Below are 25,106 nucleotides of genomic sequence, written 5' to 3'. Positions count from 1 at the left end.
AACTTTTCACAGCTCTGATTTAAAGGTGGGGTGGGTGATTTTAATAAAATACACTTTTATTTGGGAAACCAGAACCCTGTTCCAGCCAATCAGCAACAAGGGGTGTCATGCTCGTGCACTGGACAGGGGGGTGAAGGGGCACTGGGAGCAAGATGGTGTCTGAACGGTCATTAATAATATGAGCTGACGGAACACTAGTCCTCTTTTTAGGAGATAATGTCACAATTCTTCTGCTTCGACTATGGAGGGAGGAGGACTTTAAAAAGTGGCCTCAGATAATGTACATCACCATAACTGTTTCAACTCCTGTTAGCCAGTGGAAATGCTAACACACTATCTCTCAGGAATTTAAACCCACAATCATTTGCACAGTAGTGCTCCAAATGCTAAGTGCTGAAACACAACACTCACAGAAGATAAAGAAATAAGAAAAGGGCAAAGAGCCTTGTGAAGGTCAGTGAGCTGGTAGAGGGACCACTGGGAGTCGCCTCTGGAACACGCTGCGAGGTGAGGCAGCCAATTCGCCACGTCTGTGGTGGCGAATTCGAACTTTTTGAGATCAGTTGCATTGGCAGTGCACGTGCATGAGAGAGAGAGAGAGAGAGAGAGAGAGAGAGAGAGAGAGAGAGAGAGAGAGAGAGAGAGAGAGAGTGAGTCAGTTATTAAACCAGTCGACCTGTGAAAACCAGAGTTCACTGTAGAAAGTGTGAATTAGTGTTGATCGATATAGTTTCTTTTTGAATAAATGCACTGATCATTCATTTTAGTGATTTATCCTGTTGCTCTAATCATCTGGAGTCTTGAAGCTTCGTGGTCAAACACACAGACGTGACAGGTTTGTGTCTCGTGTCGTTTGGAATAAACGTCACGTTACAGAAAATCTAACTACCTACTGTTTGATTGACAGGTGATCAGTGGGCGAGTCCTTTGCTGTCACTTGACGTGACGCAGTGTGACTTTGCTGCTGTAACGTGAGCAGGTCAGTAGTGTTCAGTGATGGCGGCGGCGAGGTCACGTCTGGCCTTTGCAGGTGTGGACGTCGACCTGCTGGTGGCAGTCTCGGCAGTGCACGGCACAGCACCAGTGGAACTTGCACTCGCACTTGGTGGTCTGGCTGACCCGGGACGTGTCGTAACCCCGGCCGCAGCACATCACCTCGCAGCCGTCCACTCCTCGGGACGTCCGGTTGCAGACCCGCCCTCCTGTCCCCATCGACCCTGCAGGGAGAGAGAGAGAGAGAGAGAGAGAGAGAGAGAGAGAGAGAGAGAGAGAGAGAGAGAGAGAGAGAGAGAGAGAGAGAGAGAGAGAGATTTACTTTCTACTGCAGGACTTTCTGTGCTGAGCATCACAGCATCATTTTGTAGAAAGACATTTTTGTTCTTTTATTTTCAATGATTACAGCTAATCATAGCTAATACTTGGGGCAGCTGCGGCTCAGAGGGCAGAGCGGTCGTCCTCTAAGGTTGGCAATTCGATCCCAGTCATCAGTTAAGACCTTACAATATGATAGAGAAACCCAACAGTTTCCACAATGAGCAAACACTTTGGAGTCTGAGAGAAGAATCTCCCTCGTTAACTGGAAGAAACCTGGAACAGAACCAGACTCAGCGTGGACGTCCATCTGCCTCGACCTCTGCAGCATGAATTAGTGCATGGACGTGGCGTGGAGCCGCTCAGCCTGCTGAGGCGTTAATGAAGCCCAGGCTGCTTCGATAGCAGCCTTCAGCTCGTCTGTATTGCCTGGTCACTTCCTTTTGATAACAACCCACAGATTCTCTATGGGCCTCAGCTCAGGTGAGTTGGTCAATCAAACACAGAAACGTCTATCTGGAGGTTTTAGAGCACTACATGCTTCGACAAGCTTCATGGAGATTCTGATTTCCTCTTTCCCAGTGCCATAAATGGTGCGATGCTTGTGACTAGTTGGGGCAGCCTACTGGAGCTGTGCTGTTTTAATCATGTGACGTGCCTCACTCTCCACAATCCTCTATAACACACACACCCTCACAGTTTGATGGTGTTTCCCCTTAAATCTGGGGAAGTGATGAAGTCAGAGCCTGGACTTTAAACTCTGACTCTGTTCTGCTGCTGTGATAAGCATCTCAAATGTGAGCTGACTGAACTACTACGAACTGCTTTGATATGAGATGAAACTGTAATTTCAAAGTCTTTGAATGACCTCAGATCATGTTGTTGGATTGACCTGCTGACCCCTAACCCATAACCCTGACCCTTTTCAATGTCTTAAACTGCTCTGCTCTTAAAGAGATTTGGTTTTCACTAAAAGAAAGAAAAATGTCTGATCCATAGGATGTCACAACTTCTGCTTCTTAAAGCTATCAGCTCCACTGATTTAATTTGAGTTGTTTTCAATAATATGTAAAAACACATCTCAGTAGTTTGCTTCCAACATGACACTGGATCGGTGGGACAGTGGCAAAGTGGTACAGTGGAGAAACAGTCTGACACTGACTAAAAAAAAAGGTGACAAGCATCCTGGGAAATTACTCAGGATTTTAGACGTCCTGAAGAGATACTTCACCGAAAAGTGACCCTTTAACGTGCTTCTCCAAAGTGGAATCAGGAATGTGACTTGGCAGAATATGAGCCACAGTTTGTCCAATCAGAGTAGTTTCATAGGTTGTCGGGAGCCAATGGGAGCGCAGCAGAACACTGGCAGCGCAGTGAGGATGAGACAGGAGGAGGCTGGGTAAGATGATGAGCGTTAAGACGATGGAGAGATGAGAGATTGATGATAGGAGCCGTCAGCCTGCGCTCCCACTCTTCATCAGCTGTTCATTTTATAGGAGACAACAGTCGCGCTCTCTCTCACACACACACACACACACACACACACACACACACACACACACACACACACACACACACACACACACACACACACACACACACACACACACACACACACACACACACACACACACACACACCACTATCTCCTCATGCTTGACCGACTGGCATCGCTGACACTGTATAAACTCACTGTGTCGTGTCTGCAGAGGTCATGGCTGTGGTTGTTTTTGTGTTTTATCAGGTCACATCAGAATAGAGCATCAATCAGTACAGCACACACCTCCACCACGGCCCAACAGTCCTTTACATCCACCAAGCTGCACTAGATTTCAGTCCACTGAATCTTTTTGGGTTGTAAACTGCTGCTCAGACAAGACACTTTATAGATCATGGCAATAACTGTTAATTCAAACTGCACATGAACATGTATTGGGAGTCAGCGGATGTAAGTGCCCTGACTGTAAACTACCTGCTGACACACCAACAACACTCTTTTAAATCAACATCTGGTCAAGTTCGGATAACTGAGCCAGAACCATCACCTGAGGAAGGTTGTGAGATTTGGCTTTAAGCTCTGGGAAAAAAAGATAATGAGTGGACTCTGGTCACTGTTCTCCGTCCATATGACAATACAGCTTTGAATCTAGTGTGAAACATCTGGTTCACGGCTTCTGGCTTTATACTCTTCCATACATTATGCACACAAAATCAAAGCTGAGCAAACACACTTTGCCGGGTACCTTTTATTTTGAGTCGAGGTGACACAAAATATAAAATAAAAACTGTTTTATACTGTATTGATTTTATAAATGACATTTTTTGGCCTACTGATTTTACTGTAATGACAGTTTTTCATTTTAAGTTTGCAAAATCATCTTTTTTTTTAAGCTGCCCTCTGTCATAGCAGCAACATTCATAGAATGACCTCCTCTTTAGTTGTCTTCAAAGTAAAAGCACAATTGTTTTTTTGCTGCAATGCTCTATATTGAGCTGAATTGCTGAAGTTTTTATAAAGTTGTGAACTTGGGTCTGAAGATTATGTTGATTGCTCAACAGACCTCTGACAGAAGCCGACATGCAATGTATGAAACAAATAACAGCCGTTAATATTCAAACTTATATATAAACCATACATGAGAACAGAAATAGAGCAAATTCAGTTTCATTTCATGAAAAACATATAAATAAAATAACTAAACGAAAACTATGAATAAACCAGGGAGGATGAATACAAGGATTTCGAACTTCCCTCTGAACCATTGACTGTTAATATAAAGAGTAGCTCCAGATTATTAACACAGACCAGGAGAACAGACCATTCCAAACAGGCAGGTTTAGAACAAGCCCTGTGATAGTCAAGAGAACTTGATCAATATCCAGTTCCAGCTCCTGATTTGTATTTATTTATATATTTGAGTTGTGAACGAAACATACAAGCAGATAATTTCACTTTGGACGCAGGGACATTTTGACTGATATGATTTGTGACAGATCAAATTCTTGATGAAAATACCTGAACAAAAACAATGTGCAAACTATGATCATCTTCAAGATGTATGAATTTGAATTCTGAATCCAGGTTCGTTCCTCTGAGCTGCTGTGGTGCAGATGCTGATCCCGTGGAGGACTGAACACGTTACTGTCTGACTGTGTTAAGTGGCGCTGAAGAAGAACATATGTGTTGAGTGTGTTCAGCTGACTTCTCCTGTATAAATAGAGGTTTAGAAAAAACGATGCGCTGACTTCAAGTACCATCTCGAACATTGTTCTGGAATTCGCTGGTGTTTACATTCTGCTTCGCTCTGTGTGTTCACCGTCTCCGCACCATTCCCTCGCCAGGTAATATGTCTGGGCATGACCTGAAGGCCTGGCCCTCTCTGGCAGCGCGCCCGCCCGTCATCCACGGTATGCTGCTAGGGGTGACATCACGGCCAGAGAGGCTTCCTCACAGGCCTCGCTCTCCACGTCTGCTTATTGAATTAAGATGAGGGGGCGCCGAGAGATGAGTTTAGCACCTGAGCCTCACCGGGGCCGAGGGAAATTGATTTCACACTTAAAAGAGGCACAGAGGGGCCGTCTCACATCTCTGTGGGCCCTGAGTTTAAGTGTGTGTGTGTGAGTGTGAGAGAGAGAGAGAGAGAGAGAGAGAGAGAATGGATTCAGTCTGCATGTTTCAGAATGATTGACGGTAAGTTTGCATGTCTTTGAGAGTTTTTTTTTCAGTGTGTGTGATGGGAGGAAGAACAGGAGTGAATAACTCAAAGTGTGTGTTTCAACGGTTCCTCTTCATGTCTGTGTGTGTGTGTGTGTGTGTGTGTGTGTGTGTGTGTGTGTGTGTGTGTGTGTGTGTGTGTGTGTCTGTGTCCATGTTAAAGAGAGAGAGTGATTCAGTGTACTTTATGTGTCACGATTGAGGGCGAGTTTACATGCCTGTCTCTGTGTGTGTCCCGGGGGAGCCAGTCCTCAGAGAGGGAGTAAGTGAGGTTCTCATGAGAGGCCCATGACGAACACACTGTCTGTGTGTGTTTGTGTGTTACTTCATCCTGCTTACATGTACACAGCCCATAAAGCCCTGGTGTCTGCTGGGAAGCCTCTTCCTGTTCTCTAAAGGAGGCCCTGAGACCTGCAGAGGTCCAGCAGGAGGTGAGAGAGGATTTCAGGAGGATTCAGAGACCTCAGCTCAGTGAGTTCACAATGTCAACTCTTCATTCTCTCTATTATCTGGTCTATTAAAACAACAGACAGATGCCCATTACAGTTACTCACAGCCAAGGTGACATTTAGTCCAGAGATCATAAATATAAATATAGATAAATATTATAAGTCTTGGTGAAGACACCCACACGTTCCTCTTCTGTTCATACTAATGATTTATCCACTATTTCTTCACCTTGACTGTAAATCAAAATTCAACACGTTTCATGATTCATCAGTAAGTAGACCTGCCTGCATGTCTCCTCAAGACTAAAACCCACAATCCAACACAGACTGCTGCACATACTGCATATTGCAAAGAACTTGCACAATCACACAACAGCCTCCAGTATTTACATTTTTATCTTATTACTTCTACATTCTGGTTCTATTGGTATATTTATATATCTTACTGCTACACCCTTGCGCTGAAAATTCCTTAGGCTGCAGTGTCAAATTACAATTTCCTCCATAGGCGATGATAAAATAAAGGTACATCTTAGCTTATCTTAAGATTTTGATGTGTCCTGGTGGTCTTGTGAGCAGTAGTCCAGTAGTCTAGTGCTTGTTGGTGCTTTCATTGTAACCTGTAAACTTTAACTCCTCTCCTAGCGTTTCCTGTCTATCTAACACTATCCAAAACCCAAATAACCAAAACAAAAACACTTTTGAAAGCTTCAAAAAGCAGTTAGTTGAGCCACACATATTTTGTCACACTGCTCACAGAGATCAAGAATCACTACAAATTCACTCCTGTCATTTATATTTTTTAAATCTCCCATGAGACAGTCTGAGCCTCTAAATTAAAACTGGGCATCACTGAAGATGTCGGAGCAGGTTTGACAGACTACTTGAGGTCATGAAGAGTTCTGAGCGCCCTAAACGGCCGTGACGGTGCCCGATGATGTGCATCGCAGCACAGAAGACATGACACACTGATGGACAGTTCCCCGGGTCGATTCGCTACAACACCCAGGAGTCATTAAGTAAGACAGTTAAACTACGTGAAACCAGTTGTGATGGAAACACACCGAGGTGCAGATCAAAGTATTCAACAGTCACTAAATTTGACTTTAATGGGAAGAGCATTGTTCACACTTCCTGTGGACAGTGGAGGCTGCAGGATAGTAGAAGATAACTAAGTAAAGCACTGGTGAAATAAATATTGAAATAGATAAATAAAACATGTCTTCAAAGTTAAAGTGTATTCAACAGACACAATGTCACATTGACACTGGATAGAAAATCTATTGATAGTAGAAATAATTTGTTTTCTGATCTGCAATGAGGACATATCTAACAGACCATTTATTAACATTAGTATAGAACTTACAGATTATAAATGTGGGGCCTAAAGGAAAGTGTTTAGAAATCACAGGGAGAGCTGTGGCTGATTAGCTATGATAATGAAATGGGACCGAGATATTTAAAATAGGACAAAGTTTACACATAAATGCAGAGTTTCTCATTAAAGCTGCACAGCTGCAGGTCCAGACAGTCTGTGGTTGGCCTGTGTGAAGGACGGAGAAGACTTCAGAGAGGCTTCTCACTGTGACACACTGTAAACTCACTCATTGTGTGTGTGTGTGTGTGTGTGTGTGTGTGTGTGTGTGTGTGTGTGTGTGTGTGTGTGTGTGTGTGTGTGTTGTGTGATCTAACCTGCCCCCGGAAAATGCTGCTTTTGCTGGCCGACCGTGCCCTCAGGCGTGTGTGTGTGTGTTTCTAACAGTGGTGATTTATGGTGATGTGTGGTGCTCTAAGGTTTCAGCCTACAGAAGTGTGTAATGGCTCTTAAACTGACCGACACCCGATCGCCACGGATCATCTGCTGCCTGGCAGGCATCCACCTCCTCCTCCTCCGACACACACACACACACACACACACACACACACACACACTCAAGCACACACCTCTTCATCTTTTCTTTCTCTCTCACAGATTTCATACACAAACATTTTCTTTCTCACACTCACTGTTCTGCTTCAGAATTCACACACATAAACAGATTTCACACACTTACACATATTTATAGCTGCCTCTCCATCCTGACGACAGCGTCTGGACACCAGTGGACGTAAAGTAACACCATGGTCTCACAGCCTGCTTTAGATTAGTCATTCTACCAGTCTGATGAGAACTGTGTGACGTCTCAGGATGAGTTTTTCAAACCGAGTCCAAATTATTAGATGTGTTTGATTCAGTCAGTGAAAGTTTAAAAAGTATGTTTTGACTCCTTGAAAAAACTTGCACTACAAAATAAAATGCAGCTCTGAAGCTCTGAGCAGGAGAATTTTCTTAAACCGATACCGAAGCTGCAGAATCAATTCAAGATAATAAAAGTGAACAATATATCAAATCAATTTATGATCGACACAAACACAACAGTTTAGTGACAACGCTTATGTTGTCAAAAGTAAAAGATTAAATTTCAGACTAGTTCAAAGACACAAGTTAAACCCACTGCCTCTACAATGACACAGTGAAAACTCTTCACTGTTACTAAGAGCTTCAGAGAAATCAGCTGAGATCAAGTCCAGTCCAGTCTCAGTCCATCTCACTGGACACGTGACAGGAAGACATGTATTGTTAACTGCTCAAAGACTCGAACGTCTCCCACCGACGTAACTTTTGGAATTTGAGAAGAAGCTTAATTGTACGGAAACAGCCTTTTACAGGTGTGACATCCAGTCTCACTCATTTTGATTCCCTTGTAAAACAGATCCTGGATCGCGGATGCAGCCACACGGTGGATCATGGATTATGATTACAACAAGGTTGCTTAAATATACAAAATGCCTACTCACATATACAACCATTACTGACAATACCTCTATCATTACAATGTCATTACTGCTCCCTTCATCTCTGTCAGACAATTCCATTTGTATAAATACTACATTGATCCACTCTACGTTCTACACTGTCATTTCTAATGAATGTTATTGTGTTATTTTGTTGATGTGCCCTGCTACACACAGCATCTAGTGCACTTCTGTCCATTTTACATTTTTTTTGGTAGTTTTCCTCCCTCTTGTAGAGGATTAAGGACGGAGGATATCTTACCTTGTTAAAGCCCTATGAGGGAAATTGTGATTTGTGAATATGGGCTATACAAATAAAATTTGATTGATTGATTGAAAAGAATTGTGAATTTGTCATTTAACTGGCTTCACCTGCAGTTGGCAGCTCATTTAACTCTGACTGCCTCCCTTTGAACCTGTGTGGCACAAGAAAAAACACTGGAAGACGATAAAACATATTGGAAGCAGTTCTGTCAGAGCACAGGTTTGAGATGCCAAGAACATTTAATCTTTGATCAAGTGTTTGAAAAACGTTCCTGAAAAATCTGTTCACACCCCTCCTCTCGTGCATAGGTGGCTCAGTTCAACTCTGAAGCGTTTGTTTCTGTGGTTGGGTTCATATGACCAGGTGAGAACAGTGTCATTTCAACTCGAGTGGAACCAAATAACCAAAGCAAGACGCCTGATGTTTCACGCCTCAGGCCTTGATACAGAGAACAAAAGCCTTGCAGATGTGTAAGTAAAGGCTGGGCTGAATGTCGTTTTAAAAAGTCTTCAACTTGGAGAGGTTTGAATCTCTGGAACTTTTGTCTTCTGCGATTCTGTGGTTAAAAAAGGTAGAAAGACTGTTTACCTGACTCGTGGTCTCGTATGCAGTAGTCTGGTGAGTCCTCAAAGTACACCAGGTCGTTCTTGCTAGGTCGTTTGAAGTGCGTGTGTGCAGCAGTGAAGCCGGTGCCGTACTGGTTGACGGCGACCTGCACCGCGCCGTTGTACCGCTTCCGTAGGTGGTCGCCGGTGCGTCTGAAGTCAGCCATGGCGAGCCAGCAGGTCCGCACGCTGCACGACCCACTGACGCCGTGACATTTACACTCCAGATTCATGAAGCGCTTCACTGCCTGTAAAGGACAACAGGAAATCACTTTAGAAAAGAAACCTCTGTGTGGATTGTACAGTGTTAAAGCTGCACATTAACAGTAACTACTGCAGTGCCCCTTCTAAACCTGCCTGTTTCAAATGTTCTGTTCTCTTGTGTGGATGATCAGGAGCTACTTCAGAATTGTCATTAGTTAGTGCTCCTCTAACAGTTCTACAATATACAGTCACTTTTTATTGTTTGTGTGCTGGATGTTGTGTGCAGAACTTTTTAAAGTTAGAAAACTTTGTGTTCATCCTACCTGGTTTATCTGCAGTGAAGATTTTATAGTCAATGTTTTTCATAAAATGAAACTGAATTTGCTTTATTACTGTTACTGTTATATGTGTGTAAGTTTGAATGATTTACTGAACTGGTGTTCTATTTTTACTCATTGCACATCAGCTATTTCACAGGTCTGTTAAACAATCAACGCAACCTTCAAGATCACAACTTTTCAAAATAAAAGTTCTTTAAAACGAACGTTGTACTTTTACTTGGAAGACAAATTGCTAAAGAGGAAGTGATACTGTGAATGTTGCACCCATGATGGAGATCAGCACCCACTGCACCCGTGTCTGTGTCAGTCTGATATGGTGAAATAAAAATAATCAGATCATCAAAACAATCTGAGGGGACAGATGTTGCTGACCACTACTGTCTTTTACTACATGACGTAGAACAAGAGATATGTTCAACTCAGTCCACAGACTGAAGGCACACTGCCCCACCCCCACTGTCTGCTACTGGTCGTCTGTTTAGTCAATCTTTATCAATATTAAAAGTATCACGTAATTTGACACTGCACTTCCCCGGGTCCGTAAGTGTGAAGCAGATACGATGAATTGTTTACGAGATAAGCGTTCCACAGGCAGAGAGACAGACGCTTGTGGAAGTAGTAGGAAGATGTTTGAAATGCTGGACAGCAGTTATATCTCAATCTATCTTTAAATTTGAATAAGATTTCATAATTTGTATTGTTTCTCAAGTCACAACATGACTTGTAAAGTCAATAGTAATGGCACATAAATATCTATTTTTCATCCTGACAATCTTTCATTTCACACAATACATACAAAACAAGAAGCGTGGTTTTGAATATTGTTTGGTCTTGAAAAAAAATATCAAAAGGCTCCTCTTCTTTGGATTTAAGTTTCATGAAAAAATTCCAAACAGTTTGCTGCTCCAGACACCAAATGATTACAGATGGACGGACAGATGTGTGAACTGACCGACATATCAATCACTATTTCCCCTGTATTATAGACTGGGGAGATAAAAAACACCCACACATTAAAAACGTCCATCAACACGTGACGACTACATGTGAAGCTCAGATGAAGGTAAAAGCAGAATAACAGGTGAATGTTTCAGAAGTGTTGTCGGGTCTGGCACAGCAGATTCAGAGATTAAAAAGCTCTTTGTGAGTGTCCACAGATGTTGTACTTCCTTTATAACTCAAAGAACTTAACTCTTTATGTTCTTCACCACAGCTGACTCACTGCAAGGTGACATCTTTAAACTAACTTACAGCAGTTTTTTCAGAAGAAACAGCATCTCAATGATTTCATCACTTGGTTCCCTGAAGGAATATCTACAGCTGTAAGGTCAGCGCCTCCTCACCTTCCTGCCGGCTCGATTGTTGTGCAGGTTCATGAGGGCCCGGGCGTCCCTCTCCTTCCTCTCCTTGGCGTCCACGAAGGCCTGGCTGAAGCGCATGGCGTGCTCCACGTGGTCACTGCAGCCGCCCCAGTCGAAGGAGCCCTTGGCATCCCGCGAGGAGCCCTTCTTAGTGGGATCGCAGGAGCAGGAGTCCAGCTCACCCTGGCTGCAGGCCCGCGCCAACGTGTAAACCACACCAGCCGAGGAGATGGCGTACATGAAGGCCACCTCGCGGCTGCCTGTAGGGAGAGGGTGAGATGTTTTAAACAGTGACGCCTGCATCAGAAAAAAGGAGGGTAATGCAGAGAAGAATCTGATTGAAACAATTTGTAAATAATGGTAGAATTAAAAGCTGACAGTCTTTAACTGGTGGATATGACAGAATATTTGTATTCCTTTTGGGACAAACTCAGGGCCAGTCTCCAGCCAAAAGTTAGAAGTCTTTCAGAACCTTCAGGGTCAATACTGACCATTAAAATGACAAAACAATAAGATATTTCAGGATTGCTCAGGATTTTACCAAGTTAAAAGTATTTTAGATGATTTGCTTTAGGAAGTTTTAGCAGATTAAATCTCAGCAGTCAAGAGTCTTTATTTTTGTACCAGACTCCACGTTCCAGTCCACGTTTCAAGTGTGTAACTCTGTTGTTCACACCAGGAGCTGAGTATAAAGACCCTTTTCATTGATTGAACAAGATTCACTTCAAAAGCTTGAGGCTTTGTTAAACGACAAATCTAGAAAGAATGTGAACATCAAATGTGTGTAGATGGTTTCTGGGGTTCAGAGAAGTCACCTGAACAAATGGATGGATGTATCGTACGATATTCGGAGCAGTGAACACTGAGAACAGCTAAAGAGTCTGCAGCCATGCTAACAGCTCTGTGAGCCATATACTAGTGTTAGCATGCTAATATGCTCACGCTGACTATACTGATGTTAAGCAGGTATACTTTCAGTTGGTGATAAAAAAATGTCCGATAGCAGCCTTTCATACACATATCAGTAACGCTGTTTGTTTGCCAATATGAAGACAATTTGTGTTCACATTTTACATGAAAATTGGAATTTCTATATAGTTATTTTCTTTGTATTTATAGTTATCTATTATAGGGTTTATGGTTAAACTGTAAAATGACAAGTCTTGATGACATTTCTTGTCATAAGATTGTGTTAAGAAGTCTTAGGAATCATTGCCAATGTTTTTTTAACATTTATATCAGCTGACACGGTATCGTGGAGAGACACTTGGAGACACCACAGGAGCAGTATGGAGGATTTGTCTGTTGTTTTTTCACATTTGAAGAATCGGTCCCCATTTACTTCAATTGTATTGGATTTGCCTGAACACTGTTTACCCCTGAAGCTCCAGAAGTGTTTTGTGGACCCACTCCTCCATGGGCATAGTGCTGAGTAGATAATGAGTGAATTTCCATTTTCACCACAACTGAGCTTGATGGGAATGTCATTAGTTTGCATGTTATTAAAGTTGAGCATAAATTGAAAATGTGAGATGAAAAGTCACAGAGTCAACCAATGTTCACACGTCAACCTGAAGGGTTCATGAATGTGTGCCACTTTTTTGTAAATTCATTCTGAAGCCATTTTGTTCAGTGTGATCCAGAGATTAGTATAAAATTAAATTAAATAAATCAACACAGTAACTTCTTCACTCCTCTACAGCATTAATCTGTATTGATCTGAAATGGGAGATCAAACCTACACGTTTTATCTTCTTGCATGGATCTGGTTGGCTGACAGCACAATCAAACCATGAAACACAGACTGATCTTTCAGATGTTTGGCCCCCGCTGCTGCTACCTGTATGGCCCATGTTTGTTGTTGTCTGCTCCAGGCTTGTATTTCATGCAAGGCCTGGAATTAAAGCGCTTCATCTACCTCCAAGGTGGATAAACATCTAACGTTTACCAGCAAGGCCCTGATATCTGCCCTTATCTGCCTCTCCATGTAACTGATGAGAGATCAAAGGGTGTGTGTGTGTGTGTGTGTGTGTGTGTGTGTGTGTGTGTGTGTGTGTGTGTCACATGTGAAAGTTCTCACAGTGACAGCAGTGAAAGTGAATTCTTTACATGTTTAGAGCTGCTTTTTTTTTTTATTTGAATATATCCTTTTTTTTATTTAAAAAATGTCAAATATAAATTGCAAAAAGTGTAATCTGAATTTAAATCAACAAGTCTCTCTACACAAATGACATTTCTTTTTCAGTTTTTTTGTCTAACTGTTAGTCTTGTGTGAGATTACGTACAGACTCTACTTCCAGTTTCTGGAGCTCAGCGGGAATTCACAGTGACCTGAGAGGAAATTCTGCAGACACTATTCAGGACCAGAAAAGCAACTGCAAGTGTGTTTATGTTTATCTGAGGGAGAAAAAAATATTTTAATTTACATTTGATAATGTGCATTTAAAATATTTTCTATCCAGTATTTCTGATTCTAATCAAGACTCTAGAATTGAACTTCAGCCAAACACAAAGTAAAGGATTGTACAAGAGGTAAAGATCCAAAAACTATACAATCTCTCATGTTATCTCTCTCTCTCTTATGTTTCTTTCAGTTACAATAAATGTGATTTTAAGGGTTAACAATAAAATTCATAATTTAAAAACTACATTTGAGAACTTTGCCTCAGATGTTTTTGTTAAATGAAAATAAAAAGGTTTTGTAGCAAAATCTGTTTCTCAAAGGAAAAAATCTAAACCTTTTGATTGCTGTATTTAAATCGTGGTAACGTATTAGCACCAGTTTTAGAAGAAAAAGACAGAAATGACTTTCAGTCCAGGCAAACATTCAGATATCTGTGTGTGTGTGTGTGTGTGTGTGTGTGTGTGTGTGTGTGTGTGTGTGTGTGTGTGTGTGTGTGTGTGTGTGTGTGTGTGTGTGTGTCAGTCCAGCAGCTAAGTTGAGCGTGCCTAACGAGGTTAATGAGGGGAATGCTGAGAGGAAAAACTCCTGTGTAATTGTTTGAAATTAGCCTCCTGACATTGACAATAAGGAGCTTCTGAGGGTGCCTTGACGTGCCGTGATAATGTTGTGTGACACGGCCGGGGCCCGGCTGGGAGGTCCGAATACCACACGGCTGATTAGAGGCCCCAACATGAAACAGACTAAGTCAAAGGATCCGCCTCGCAGGTTAAATCTCAGGGCATGGGAGAGGAACATCAGGCCGCCAGGTCCAATAAAAAAAGATTATGACTTGTTATAACAAGTCCTCGCAGGGGATACGCACCGATTCTAGCTCCGGAGATGCACAGTGACACATCTGGTTTGACAGAGTGCTTCTGTCCAGACTTCTCATCTGTCACAGGCAGTGACAGGCTGCTTATCACTGCTCAATTCTTTTAAATCATTTCAATCCCTGATGCTGCTAATCGCACTTCACTCCTCAGGAGGAGTCATTTGTCACACTCTATAGAACATTTATATTTAAGTACATCCCCCCCCAAAAAAAAAATCTGTGACTTCTAAAAAGAGAGAGAACCAGAGAGCAGAAACAGAGCGAACAAGCCGATGAGGAGCTTCAAAGTGGAGGGATTAGCTCACTTAGAAAAAGTCAACATTTCTGCCATTTCTCTTTTGAATGAGCTGAGTTTAGAGTAATTAGTTGAGCAACTGAGACAGTAGCTCAAGTATAAACATCACTATGATAAAACTGAATCCAACTGATCAAAATACAGTTGTTGACAGTACAGATGCTAAAATATTAACTTGAACAAACTTGGAAATAATTATTTTAATTATCAAACAATCTATGGATTATTTTTTTCAAGAAAATGTATCTAGAAAATGTCAGAAAATAATGAAGAATATTCACATTATGAGGGCGATGTCTTCAGATTTCTTGTTTTGTCAAAAGCAATAGAAACTCAATTAAAATGGTGTAAAAAAGCAGATTTATATTTGTCAACTTATATTTGAGAAGCTAAATTGGTAAATGTTATATTTATACTGCATTTTGCTTGACAAATAACTTAAACGATTAAGCAATTATCAGACCTGTTTCCTCCATTGGCATCTTATCTGTTCCCTGTGCTAGACTGTACTAACCACATAGGAACATATTAGCGCCCAACACGAGAACAGACTGACAGCGAAACCAGTGGACTTGATAAATGTGCAATTGTAAAGTGAGACAAGGTGTGGAATGTGATCCAACCTGAGACAGAGAAAAAAACATGTATAGTATCTGAGAGGGAACCATCTTTTCCCCCTGGTAACATCTGTGTTGTAGTAAATATAACACTTAATTGTTTGGTTTTATCAGCTTTAACTTCAGGCATGTGGTCAAACATGTTTGTCAGTGCAAACAGATCGGTGTGCCGTTACACACAGGCTCACGCAGGCGTTCATTTCCAGAAGGTGCCAGCAGCACACAATGACCTGGAAACACGAGCCAGCAGATACAGTAGCAGGCAATCTAGTCAGTAACTTTCTACCCTCAGCCGTGCTGCGTTTAAGGCACCTGACGGCCCCTGAAGTCATTGTATCATGAATAAGATGCTTTGTACACACACTTTCTGCATCTGATATCACTTACAGCACTGCAGGGCTGAAACATGGACCAACACAATGCAGCTATAATTATCACAGCATTACCTAGTCACTGATATCCTGATGACGTTTACTGAAGTTTCCAAAATCACATGATAGAAAGTTACGTTTCAGGACACAGGCAAATAATTAGTGTTGTCCCACAAGGAGAAAGGAGACTTTTTAAATAAAGGTTCAGATTTGATCAAATGTAACTTCTTATTCGTTTAGAGAGGACAACTGTGAACCATGAGAGCTCAATATGAGGACTGTCCAACTCGGTAAAAAGACAAATCGACCATACAGCATCTGTCTACAGAGACAGAGGGAACCGGGATTTAAGATGGACATGATCTAATGGGTCCAGGTAACTGACTGAACGAGAAGTAAAATTAGCACTGAATGAATTCCTCACTCCTCTAACCTGTAAAACTGTGTCTGTCCTTCAGAGGGATCAGAGGTCAACTACAGAAGAGCAGGAGCTGAGAGACACTCGCTGACTTCTTCAAGTAAGATGCTTATAGACTGGAGATAAATGCAGTTTGATCTCACATCACCCAGACGACAGACAGCACCATTATCTTAACATCTCCAATAGTCCAGAATTGAACTTTCCAGTGAGTGGGGGACTCACTGCGCAGCAGCAGGCGTCCGAACAGGTTGTGGTCCCTCGCCGTGGTGTTGCAGTTCCAGCGGTGGCTGCGAAACTGATGCTGGCACTCTGAGATCCAGTCCTTCATCCCAGCCCCGATGACCTGCATCACTCTGGGGTGTTGGCGGCACAGCTGGCGCTGCTTGTTCACCAGCCCAGGGATGTTGTCACACATGACCTGGGAGCCCAGGGTGCCCATGTACCTGCAGAGCGGAGGAGACAGACGGAGAGGAAACACTTTAGAAAGCTATGTGCAAAATATGTCAATGTTCATTTGCCAGGACAGCAGAGGGATGGACTGGTACATGATTTGATCACTTTACCGTCTTAATTATTCTATGGAACAAAGTGCAAATAACTTTAAGGTAAACAGTTAAATTCTACAAACACAGAAATAGGATCAAATGAAGCAAGAGGGCAGAAATATGTTTTGTTGAGAAAGGTGTTGAAACCTCCACACTCCCATGTCCCTGCAGAACATGAGACTGGTTGGGAAAGAGAACACTTGCAAGCTGCAGGGATTTTATAAACGATTAGAGACCAGTGGAGAAAGGATCTGTTCAAACAGCATCTCAGTGTCACAGCCAGTGGGAGCTTTGGGTTTTGTAAACAGCTCTGGTGTAAATATTCATTAAAGACTCAGGGGTTTAAAGGCAGCAAACACAGAGAAATGTAATTCTACTGAAAATGTTTCTGTCCAAGTGTTCAAGCTGAAGGCTGTGGAGGTGGTTTAGTCACAGAAGATCTCATTATCGTTATGGAACTGTTTTTATTTTAATACAACTTTAAAAAAAATAAAAATAAAGAATTAAACAGAGCATGAGAATCAATTACTCAAAATGATTTTACACAAATCACATTTAAATATTTCTGCCGACAGATGAATTACAACGTGTGCGCACTGGAGCGCTTTTTGTGCGGCGCGTAAAACGTGTCACTAAGAGAGCTTCAGTAAACTATTGCATTTAAATAGAGATGTAAATAAAACGCAGTGAGCTTCTTACCACCAGGACGCATCGACCTCGGCCGTCAGCCAGCAGATTGCCACAGAGAGATAAAAACATATTCCACTTGGCAACAAGTTCATATTAACCAGTCGTTGGTCCTTTATGGATCTGGACGGAGCATTTCCACGGATGAAAGAAAAATAAGAAACATTTGAGTAGTTAAAACTTGGTCAATCTACAAAAATAAACAAGCTTGGATTAAGAAGACATCACACTGGTGGACGGAGGTCTGCGCGTAAAAGCCATGGCACGGTGGAAACGCGCGTATGAGCGCGGAAAGTGAAGAGCGACTGTGTAATAGTCCGGCAGAGATCCTGAGTGGAGATAGGCAGATGATGTCCTATCAGGTTTAAATTGCTTTACACAAGGGGTGGGCAGAGTCCCGTCTCAGGAATGAGGTGAAGAAATGAGATGTCTGAGAGTATCTGTTCAGGCTGGTTTGACACCAGACAGGCTTTGGCCCGCGTCCAGAGCGCAGCGGCGCAGCAGCTCTGGTCCAGACTCATGATGGGGCTCCTCACCCACACTGCACCGGGCGGTCAGGCACGGAACCGGCCGTGGGAGGATTCAGTCCCGCAGCCTCAGCCAATGGTGATCGCCAGAGAGAGAACCCGCTTCGATTTAAATGCAGGGAGCCAAAACGGAGAGGAAGAGTTGGTTAGGAAAGGTACATTTTGTGCGGACTAAAACTTTTTGGGAGTTTTGTGGTCGCTGAACACAGAAGTATGTATTTTATTGATTGGCTGGATCCAACTATCCACTCACATGACAGAGTCTTCTGGGTGCCAGATAAAGTCAAGGGGTATATTCCTTTCATTTTTTCCATTTGTATATATTCTGTAACTTTTCCATTAATTTAAGTCTTTGGAAAACTTAAATCTACTTCAGAGGTGAGTATGTTGCCATACCCATATAACACACTGGTGCCAAATATTTCCGATCCCCAGAGGATGACGCATTGTTATTTTACAGCCTTATACAAACCATCACTCAGTCTAACTAATAACTCAGGAATGATGGTTTAAAAAAAAAAAAAAAAAAGAAAAGGGGGAAGAGAAAAATTAGGCCCAGATTCTCCCAAAGCGGCACCTAAAGGTGATGTGTCCATTTCAATTGGATTATCTATCGCAGCCTTTTTGAAGTCTCCCGTGGAAATCTGTACCACTGTCACACAGTGTTTCCTCCATCTTTGATCTGGCCCGGGTGGATCTGGAGGTCCGGAGACCCTGACCAGATGAGATTAATGGGCAAATTGGATTTTTTCCCATGATCCCCGTGGAAGAAAAGGATAAAACAACAAGGAGATTTAGAGCGCCCTCAGCTCCCCTCGGCCCATTGAACACGACTTTGTTTTCGCTGCAGCGGTGGTTGTGATAAGTCTGTGATATGAATCCAGTTTAATTGGAGTAATTTGTTCACTGCTTACAGAAATCGCATTAGGATCGCTCACTGTATTCCACGGTGTGTTTTATGGAGAGAAAGTAAGCCTTCCTAACATCAGCGGTCAGGTCTCAGCCTTGAGATAGAGACTTCAATTTACCTGGAATTCAGTCTGTGAAACATGAAGAATGAAGTTTGAAGTAAAGTAAGTCTTCTGAGCCAAAGTCACTTTAACAACGGAGCTAATAAATCCCAATCAAGAGCTTGGTATTACCTAACTTTAAATTTGACAAGGTCACAAGAGTTTACATTTATAAGTTATCAGGAACTTCTAAGAATGCAACTCGGGCTGGACGATATGGCCATGAATTACATCAAGATAAAACTTGATCACTCCACATCTATAATTATCACTATGAATGTCACATTACTTTTTTTTAGGTTGACAGATTTTTGCTCCTGGGTGAAGGTTGATGCCTCTAAACTCATCTTTAGGAGCAGAGAATGACAGTTGATAAAAAGAACCTGTTATGAATCTGAGGTAGATGGATTACATGTATATACCTCCTCACTGTTTGCACATAAGCATTATAACCATATATTGAACTTTTGCTATTTTGCTATTGAAGAAAATATATTGTTATAATTATTGATTTTTTTTATTTGCCCCGGCCCTAAAGGAAACAGCTAATTTAAGGCACAATATCGGACTTTATCGTTAAACTATTTTTGTTGCAAAGCAATTCAATAGTGAAAAGCCCAAAACAATTCATCGCTCTACAAACTTGAAAAAAGCATTTCACCAAGTGACAGACACCGTTTTATGTTTGAACAGTAAACACCTAAACTGAAATGTAATTATTGCTGAATCTCTATGTGAAGATTCTTCCAGCACATAGCTCCCTAGAAAATGACAAAAAAGAAATAAGTTTGTACAAATAATAAAATGGAAAACAACATGTTAGTGGGCTTTTGCTGTTGATAGTTTTCCGTTTTTTAAATCTTTGGAGAGAACCAGACTTTCTGTTTCCACCTGCTGCAAACTGAAGTTGAACTCCTATCAAGTTTCTCAACTTACTTAAAGCATATTTTACAAAATATTCATGTAAACTCAAGGCCTGATAATGATTAGCAAAAAAAAACAACAAAAAAACAACACTTCATTATATAGACTAAAATCAGAACTTGCACTTCAAGAGGAATTCATTCACAGAAACAGAGAATACAATATCCTGGTTTCAATCTTAGTCAGGGTTAGACCATACCAGAAAATGCTCCTCAAAAGAAACTTTAATTTCCACTTAAACGCTTAAAATACAAAATAATCTAAAAATAATTAAGACATTAACTCAGTGACAAACTGCAAAACGGGAAACTGCAGCAAAAGTAAAAATGAGCCGTCCTGTCAAACACTGTCCTAAAACATAACTCTTTTACAATTATAATAAAACAATTAAAGCACATGAATCAAACACAAAATGATGAACATTCCTGTACATCTAAAGGTAAACGTATCCACGTGCAGCTTTGTAGAGGAGCACGAGAAAGGTGGCTCCAAGTGCGCTCAGGGTAACTCTGGTGAGGTACTGCATCTTCCAGTTGCCGTGGGAACCAGGTTGAGGAAGCTGACAGCAATCTCCGGCTTCGTTCATCTGAGGGAAGAGGTCAGAGAAAGAATCACGTGGGAAACACACAAACACGGATGAATGGACCTTACAACACACACCAACCCCTGTGGTTAGGGCAGAGTGACCTCATGCAGGAAGCAGCAGGGTTACAGGTCATTTTAATCCAGTCCCGTACTTTACTGATCAGACAGTTTCAGGCCAATTAAAGCCTGACTGGATGGGAAATATGAGCTCAGTTACTGTTGGGTGGGAAATCCAACAGAGACCAGTTCATTTTTAATGGTGAGGGCATGTCTGGTCGCAGCCTACCAACACTGCATGACTCGCTAACCTTAGTCACCAAAGGTTCCTGTGCCAAATCTCTCCATACAGAGAGTCGGTTCTTGGTCAAGTCACAGACGAATAATGCTCTTCCTGATTTCTCAACTCAGAGTGTGACGCTGAATTCCTGTCATGTGGGTCGGGTGATACTAATAGTTCAAGCTCTCACGGCAAATGTGGCTCATGAACTTTGGCAGTGGACCCAGATTTGTACCAACTTCCTGAATACTGACATCACCAATGAGGACGATGTTTAAGAGATTGTTCCGACAGGACTTAAATGTAACTTTAATACAGACTTGATATGGTTTAAAAGTGAGGGGACCCTGCTTCCAGAAAGGTTTTTCCTCATTCTGTACTCATTCATTATCCTCAATGTTAAAAACAATACTTTCATGTCACAAATCCTTTAGGGTTATGTTACGCTTAGTTTTAAATTGTTCCTATTTTGTCCATTTGGTAAGGCGGACAGGTCAAAATACTACAATACCCATGAGTCTGGCTGCCATTATCACGGAGAAGAAGCCAAGCTGTTATGTAACCAGTATGGTAACCCATTTTTCAGTGCAGTGTACTGCAATGTAATCGGTGACCTGGTGGTTTGGGTGCTGAGTGAAATTGCCCCTGAATCACACTGGGGACATTGCATTTGACCTTTTCTGTCTTCTCTTCAACAAAGACAAAATACTTACCATATATATCAGAATTAAATTGAATGTTATTGCAAAAAGTTTAAATCAACTTTAATTATTACTTATGACATTTGTATTTTTTGCATCTTCTGGTTTATCAAAAAAAGACACTTTTACAGACAGCAATGTCATGTCATTGTTTTTCCAAGATGTATTAGCTGTAAGGAGGGCGGAACATCAAACACACCATATTACAGTGACTTACTGAATGGGATTAGTGAATGAAGAGTATGTGGATTCTGATTGGCTGACACCATGCAGGACCAGAACTATTGCCATGCTTTTCTTTGAACTCACAAAACAAATTTAGGACTAACAGCAACATTTAAAGTCTGCTAACCCAATAAATAACCACAACATCTATATATGCTGTATATAGTTAATATGGTTGTCAATAGATTATAACTTATCAATAGCTTTGGCACAATGATTACTTTACCAGGTGCTTTAAAACACATTCCCAGCCTAGGCTCTGTTTTGGATCAATGAAATTACAACCGACAGGAATGATTTCAACAGCTCAACAAAAACGTAAGATGTTCCTGCATCTCAGGCCACAGCATTGGAAGACACATTTTAAAGCCAATGACGTGAATGAAAAAACAGCATTATAAAGGTGTTCGGGGGCAACTGGGCTCTTTGGTCCATTTGTCCCTGATCAGGGCTGTTAATAAAGAATCATGCATTGGGGAATTACAGTGTGCACGTTGTATTTATGTACATACTATTTTTTATTCTGCACTGTATTGATTTACCTTGTGCATCTGACAGTGAGCCAAGTTTCCCACCTGGGATAATAAACATCTGAACTGAACTCAACTCAACTAACTGCCAATTGGAGGGTTTTTATAGTCACATTCCAGGATGTAGATCACAAGTTTGATTACTTTTATATTACATATTTATCTGGTTCAATGACTCTTACCTCTATACTGCGACAGCACTTAATGTTACTGAATAGAGCTGGTACCCTGTGGAGTATAGGTCTTCATTTTGTTTGTTTCATGCATGCACACAGCTGACACAATATACAGACATTGCCAAAATGATTGGCACCCTTCCATAAATCTACAGCTTTGTCTGAAATAAGTTGAAAGTGGAAAAAGTAACAAGCACCCACACAAAACTACCAACATCAGCAGCTGTGGTGACAGGAACAGGAACAGCTTGGAGATGCTCTTGTAGCCTTAATCTTGACCAAGCTTGGCAACTATCTCCCCAGACAACTCTTCTTTTCTTCCTCTTGTCCATGCTCAGTGTGGCCCACACAATGACACCTAACAGCTTAGTGATGAAATATCACAGCCACAGCCACACGACTTCTCAGAAGAAGCATGACATTTTAGATCATCTTTGTAGAATAAGCTAAACTGTTATGTGCAATATTCACTTTACAGTCTATACCACCAACTCCTGAGTAGCTCTGTAGCTGTTAGCGGTTCCATGTTATTTCACTAGTCACCAACATGTTTCTGTGGTTTAAAACTCCTCCTTTTATACAATTACTGAGGCCACTGTGCCTGTGAAAATACTCAAAGCTTCAGAGATGTTTTTTTACGCTTCTCCTGATCTGCAACTTTCCGGAAAGTTTTATCAGAGGTCTAACAGAGTTTCCTTGACTTCATGTCCTAGTTTTGGTACATGTATTGTGAATCGTGGGAACTTATATACACAGACGTGTGCTGACACATCAGAAACCAAGAAGACATTGCATCTAACAACCATTTACTGGGTAAATGAGATGAGATTTCATTTGTTGATCTTTAATTAATTTGCAACTTTATCCATTGAAGATTAAATCTAAAATACACTCTGTAAATAGTGAAGGGCTTTGAATACTTTATGAAGACACTGTAGAAAATATCAGCACGTTTGCTTAAAAAAAGCAAAAAACTTTCAAATCTAGAACATTCATCACCATTGTAAGAATGAAGAATGTATACCCACTGAAAGCTGGAGGCTGGTTGGTGTGGCAGTTTCTGTTAATTATGGACAAAGGCCGCTAAAAGTCAGAATTAGAGCCTGACTAATAGGCCTATTGATTCAACCCTCCAATAAGAGGGAGTAAAACAAATCTGATACTGAATAAACTGATATGTATATATTAACTATTAATTGAAAGAAAACATATTGAAATATAAAATGTATATTAATAAATAGAACTTCAATTAAGTAAATAAACATAATTTGGACTAACGTGGACTACAAACAAAAAATATGTCTGTGAAAGTCTCATTCTCATCAGACGATAAATGGTTTTGTATTTATATAGCGCTTTTCTAGTCTTGATGACCACTCAAAGCTCTTTACAGAACAGTTTTACATTCACCCATTCACACACACATTCATACAGTGCATCTATTAGCAGCACTTTGTTGTTCTATGAGGGGCAATTCAGGGTTCAGCATCTTGCCCAAGGACACTTCGGCATGCAGATTGGGAAGACTGGGGATCGAACTGCCGACCTTCAGGTTGGAGGACGACCACTCTACCCCTCAGCCACAGCCGCGCGATAATATTGCCTATCCTCCCTACTGAATATTTAATAACTGTCTTCATTCACAGTGCGACTTTACTTACTGGTCCGCTTTTCCTACCATTGTAACAGGAATCACACAAAACTTAACTGGGTTTAGATGTTATTGTTTTTTTTCTATCTAAGTTATTAAAAAGGAATCAACTGGTTCTGTTCTCAAAGCAGTGCCAAGATCCACAAAAGTGTGTGTCAGTTTGTGTAGTGAGAGCTCCACCAGATACAGTGATTGTCTATGTTTCAAAAGACAAGCTCCCATAGATAAGGTTAGATTTTGTGTGTTTGTGTGAGGAGCCCCTTCTATCAGGGCTTGGAGCCAGTGGCTCCAAATGGGCTCCATTGGCCGTCAGATTCCTGTCCGACAGAACCAAGGACCTCCTCAACACTGCTATCGAAACGCACGCACCTCTATCTCCTACTATCCCACCTCCTTTCCTCACCTCATACCCCCACCTCTACCCATACACCCTTTCTCCCCTCTTAAACTCCCTCACCCCGCCAACCGGCGTCTTCTGCTCGCTTCCCTCTGCACCCACCCTCGCCTTCCCATCAGTCCCCTCATCCCTCCGCCTCATTGTCTGTGTGCTGACAGGTCGATGTCACAGCGGTGCTGACTTATGGGCTGTGAGGATTCTGCCCTGTCAGGAATGACTCTCTCCTCTTGGAATACAAATGCAAACACACACACAGGCCCATTGGACGTGCACACACAGACAGAGTCAGGTGCACACATGTCAGCACCCCCACACATACCTGTTGGAGCTTGTCAGAAATCATATACAACAACATCGAACATACACACTATGTTCTGGTCATGTTGCTTTTAGTCCTTGGTAGTAAGAGCGAAGCTCTCAGCGTAACAGTCAACAGTGTGAGGCAGGAATGTAAATTGATGTATGAAGTATGAATGTGTTCAAGCCTGAACAATATCATCATCAGCAGGAAAAATAGTAACAACTTATATCAACCTATCACACATCAGCCTATCAGCAACAGTGTCTTATCCTTTCTCACAACTCAAAGATAAATGTTCGGCCAGAAATACATTTCTCTCTGTCTAAGAAGTCTGCAGTTAAGACTATAGTATTGTGTGTAGTGTAAAAACATGCTGTTTAATCTAATCGATCGTTGCAAAGATTGGAAAGTGAATTAATATTGTGCAGTGAGCCTGTATTACAACTGTTTCATGGTTTGTGATTCAATCATTTTGGTGAATAAAAAATGGATAATGAAATACTAG

At 41.5% G+C, this 25,106-nt stretch overlaps 2 protein-coding genes across 2 annotated transcripts in view; both read right to left on the bottom strand.

Annotated features, from left to right (window-relative positions):
- Window positions 1-607: 607 nt before the first annotated feature.
- Window positions 608-17,983, bottom strand: wnt2 (wingless-type MMTV integration site family member 2). The gene is made up of 5 exons (XM_034587825.1): window positions 17,310-17,983; window positions 16,288-16,508; window positions 11,069-11,346; window positions 9,164-9,428; window positions 608-1,217 (listed from the first exon to the last, which is right to left on the bottom strand). The coding sequence occupies exons 1-5, from the start codon at window positions 17,390-17,392 to the stop codon at window positions 1,012-1,014; spliced, it is 1,053 nt and encodes a 350-aa protein (XP_034443716.1). The 5' UTR covers window positions 17,393-17,983; the 3' UTR covers window positions 608-1,011.
- Window positions 17,984-19,964: 1,981 nt separating this feature from the next.
- asz1 (ankyrin repeat, SAM and basic leucine zipper domain containing 1) overlaps window positions 19,965-25,106 on the bottom strand; it is a 29,745-nt gene continuing 24,603 nt past the window's right edge. The window contains exon 13 of the mRNA XM_034587824.1: window positions 19,965-20,344. Within this exon, the coding sequence (XP_034443715.1) occupies window positions 20,192-20,344 (153 nt within the window). The 3' untranslated portion in view covers window positions 19,965-20,191. The remainder of the gene's footprint in view (window positions 20,345-25,106) is intronic.

The sequence above is a fragment of the Hippoglossus hippoglossus genome, chromosome 6 (assembly GCF_009819705.1).
Source record: "Hippoglossus hippoglossus isolate fHipHip1 chromosome 6, fHipHip1.pri, whole genome shotgun sequence".
NCBI classification, from domain to species: domain Eukaryota; kingdom Metazoa; phylum Chordata; class Actinopteri; order Pleuronectiformes; family Pleuronectidae; genus Hippoglossus; species Hippoglossus hippoglossus.
Note: the sequence above shows the minus strand (reverse complement) of the source record. Positions and strands in the feature narration are given on the sequence as shown.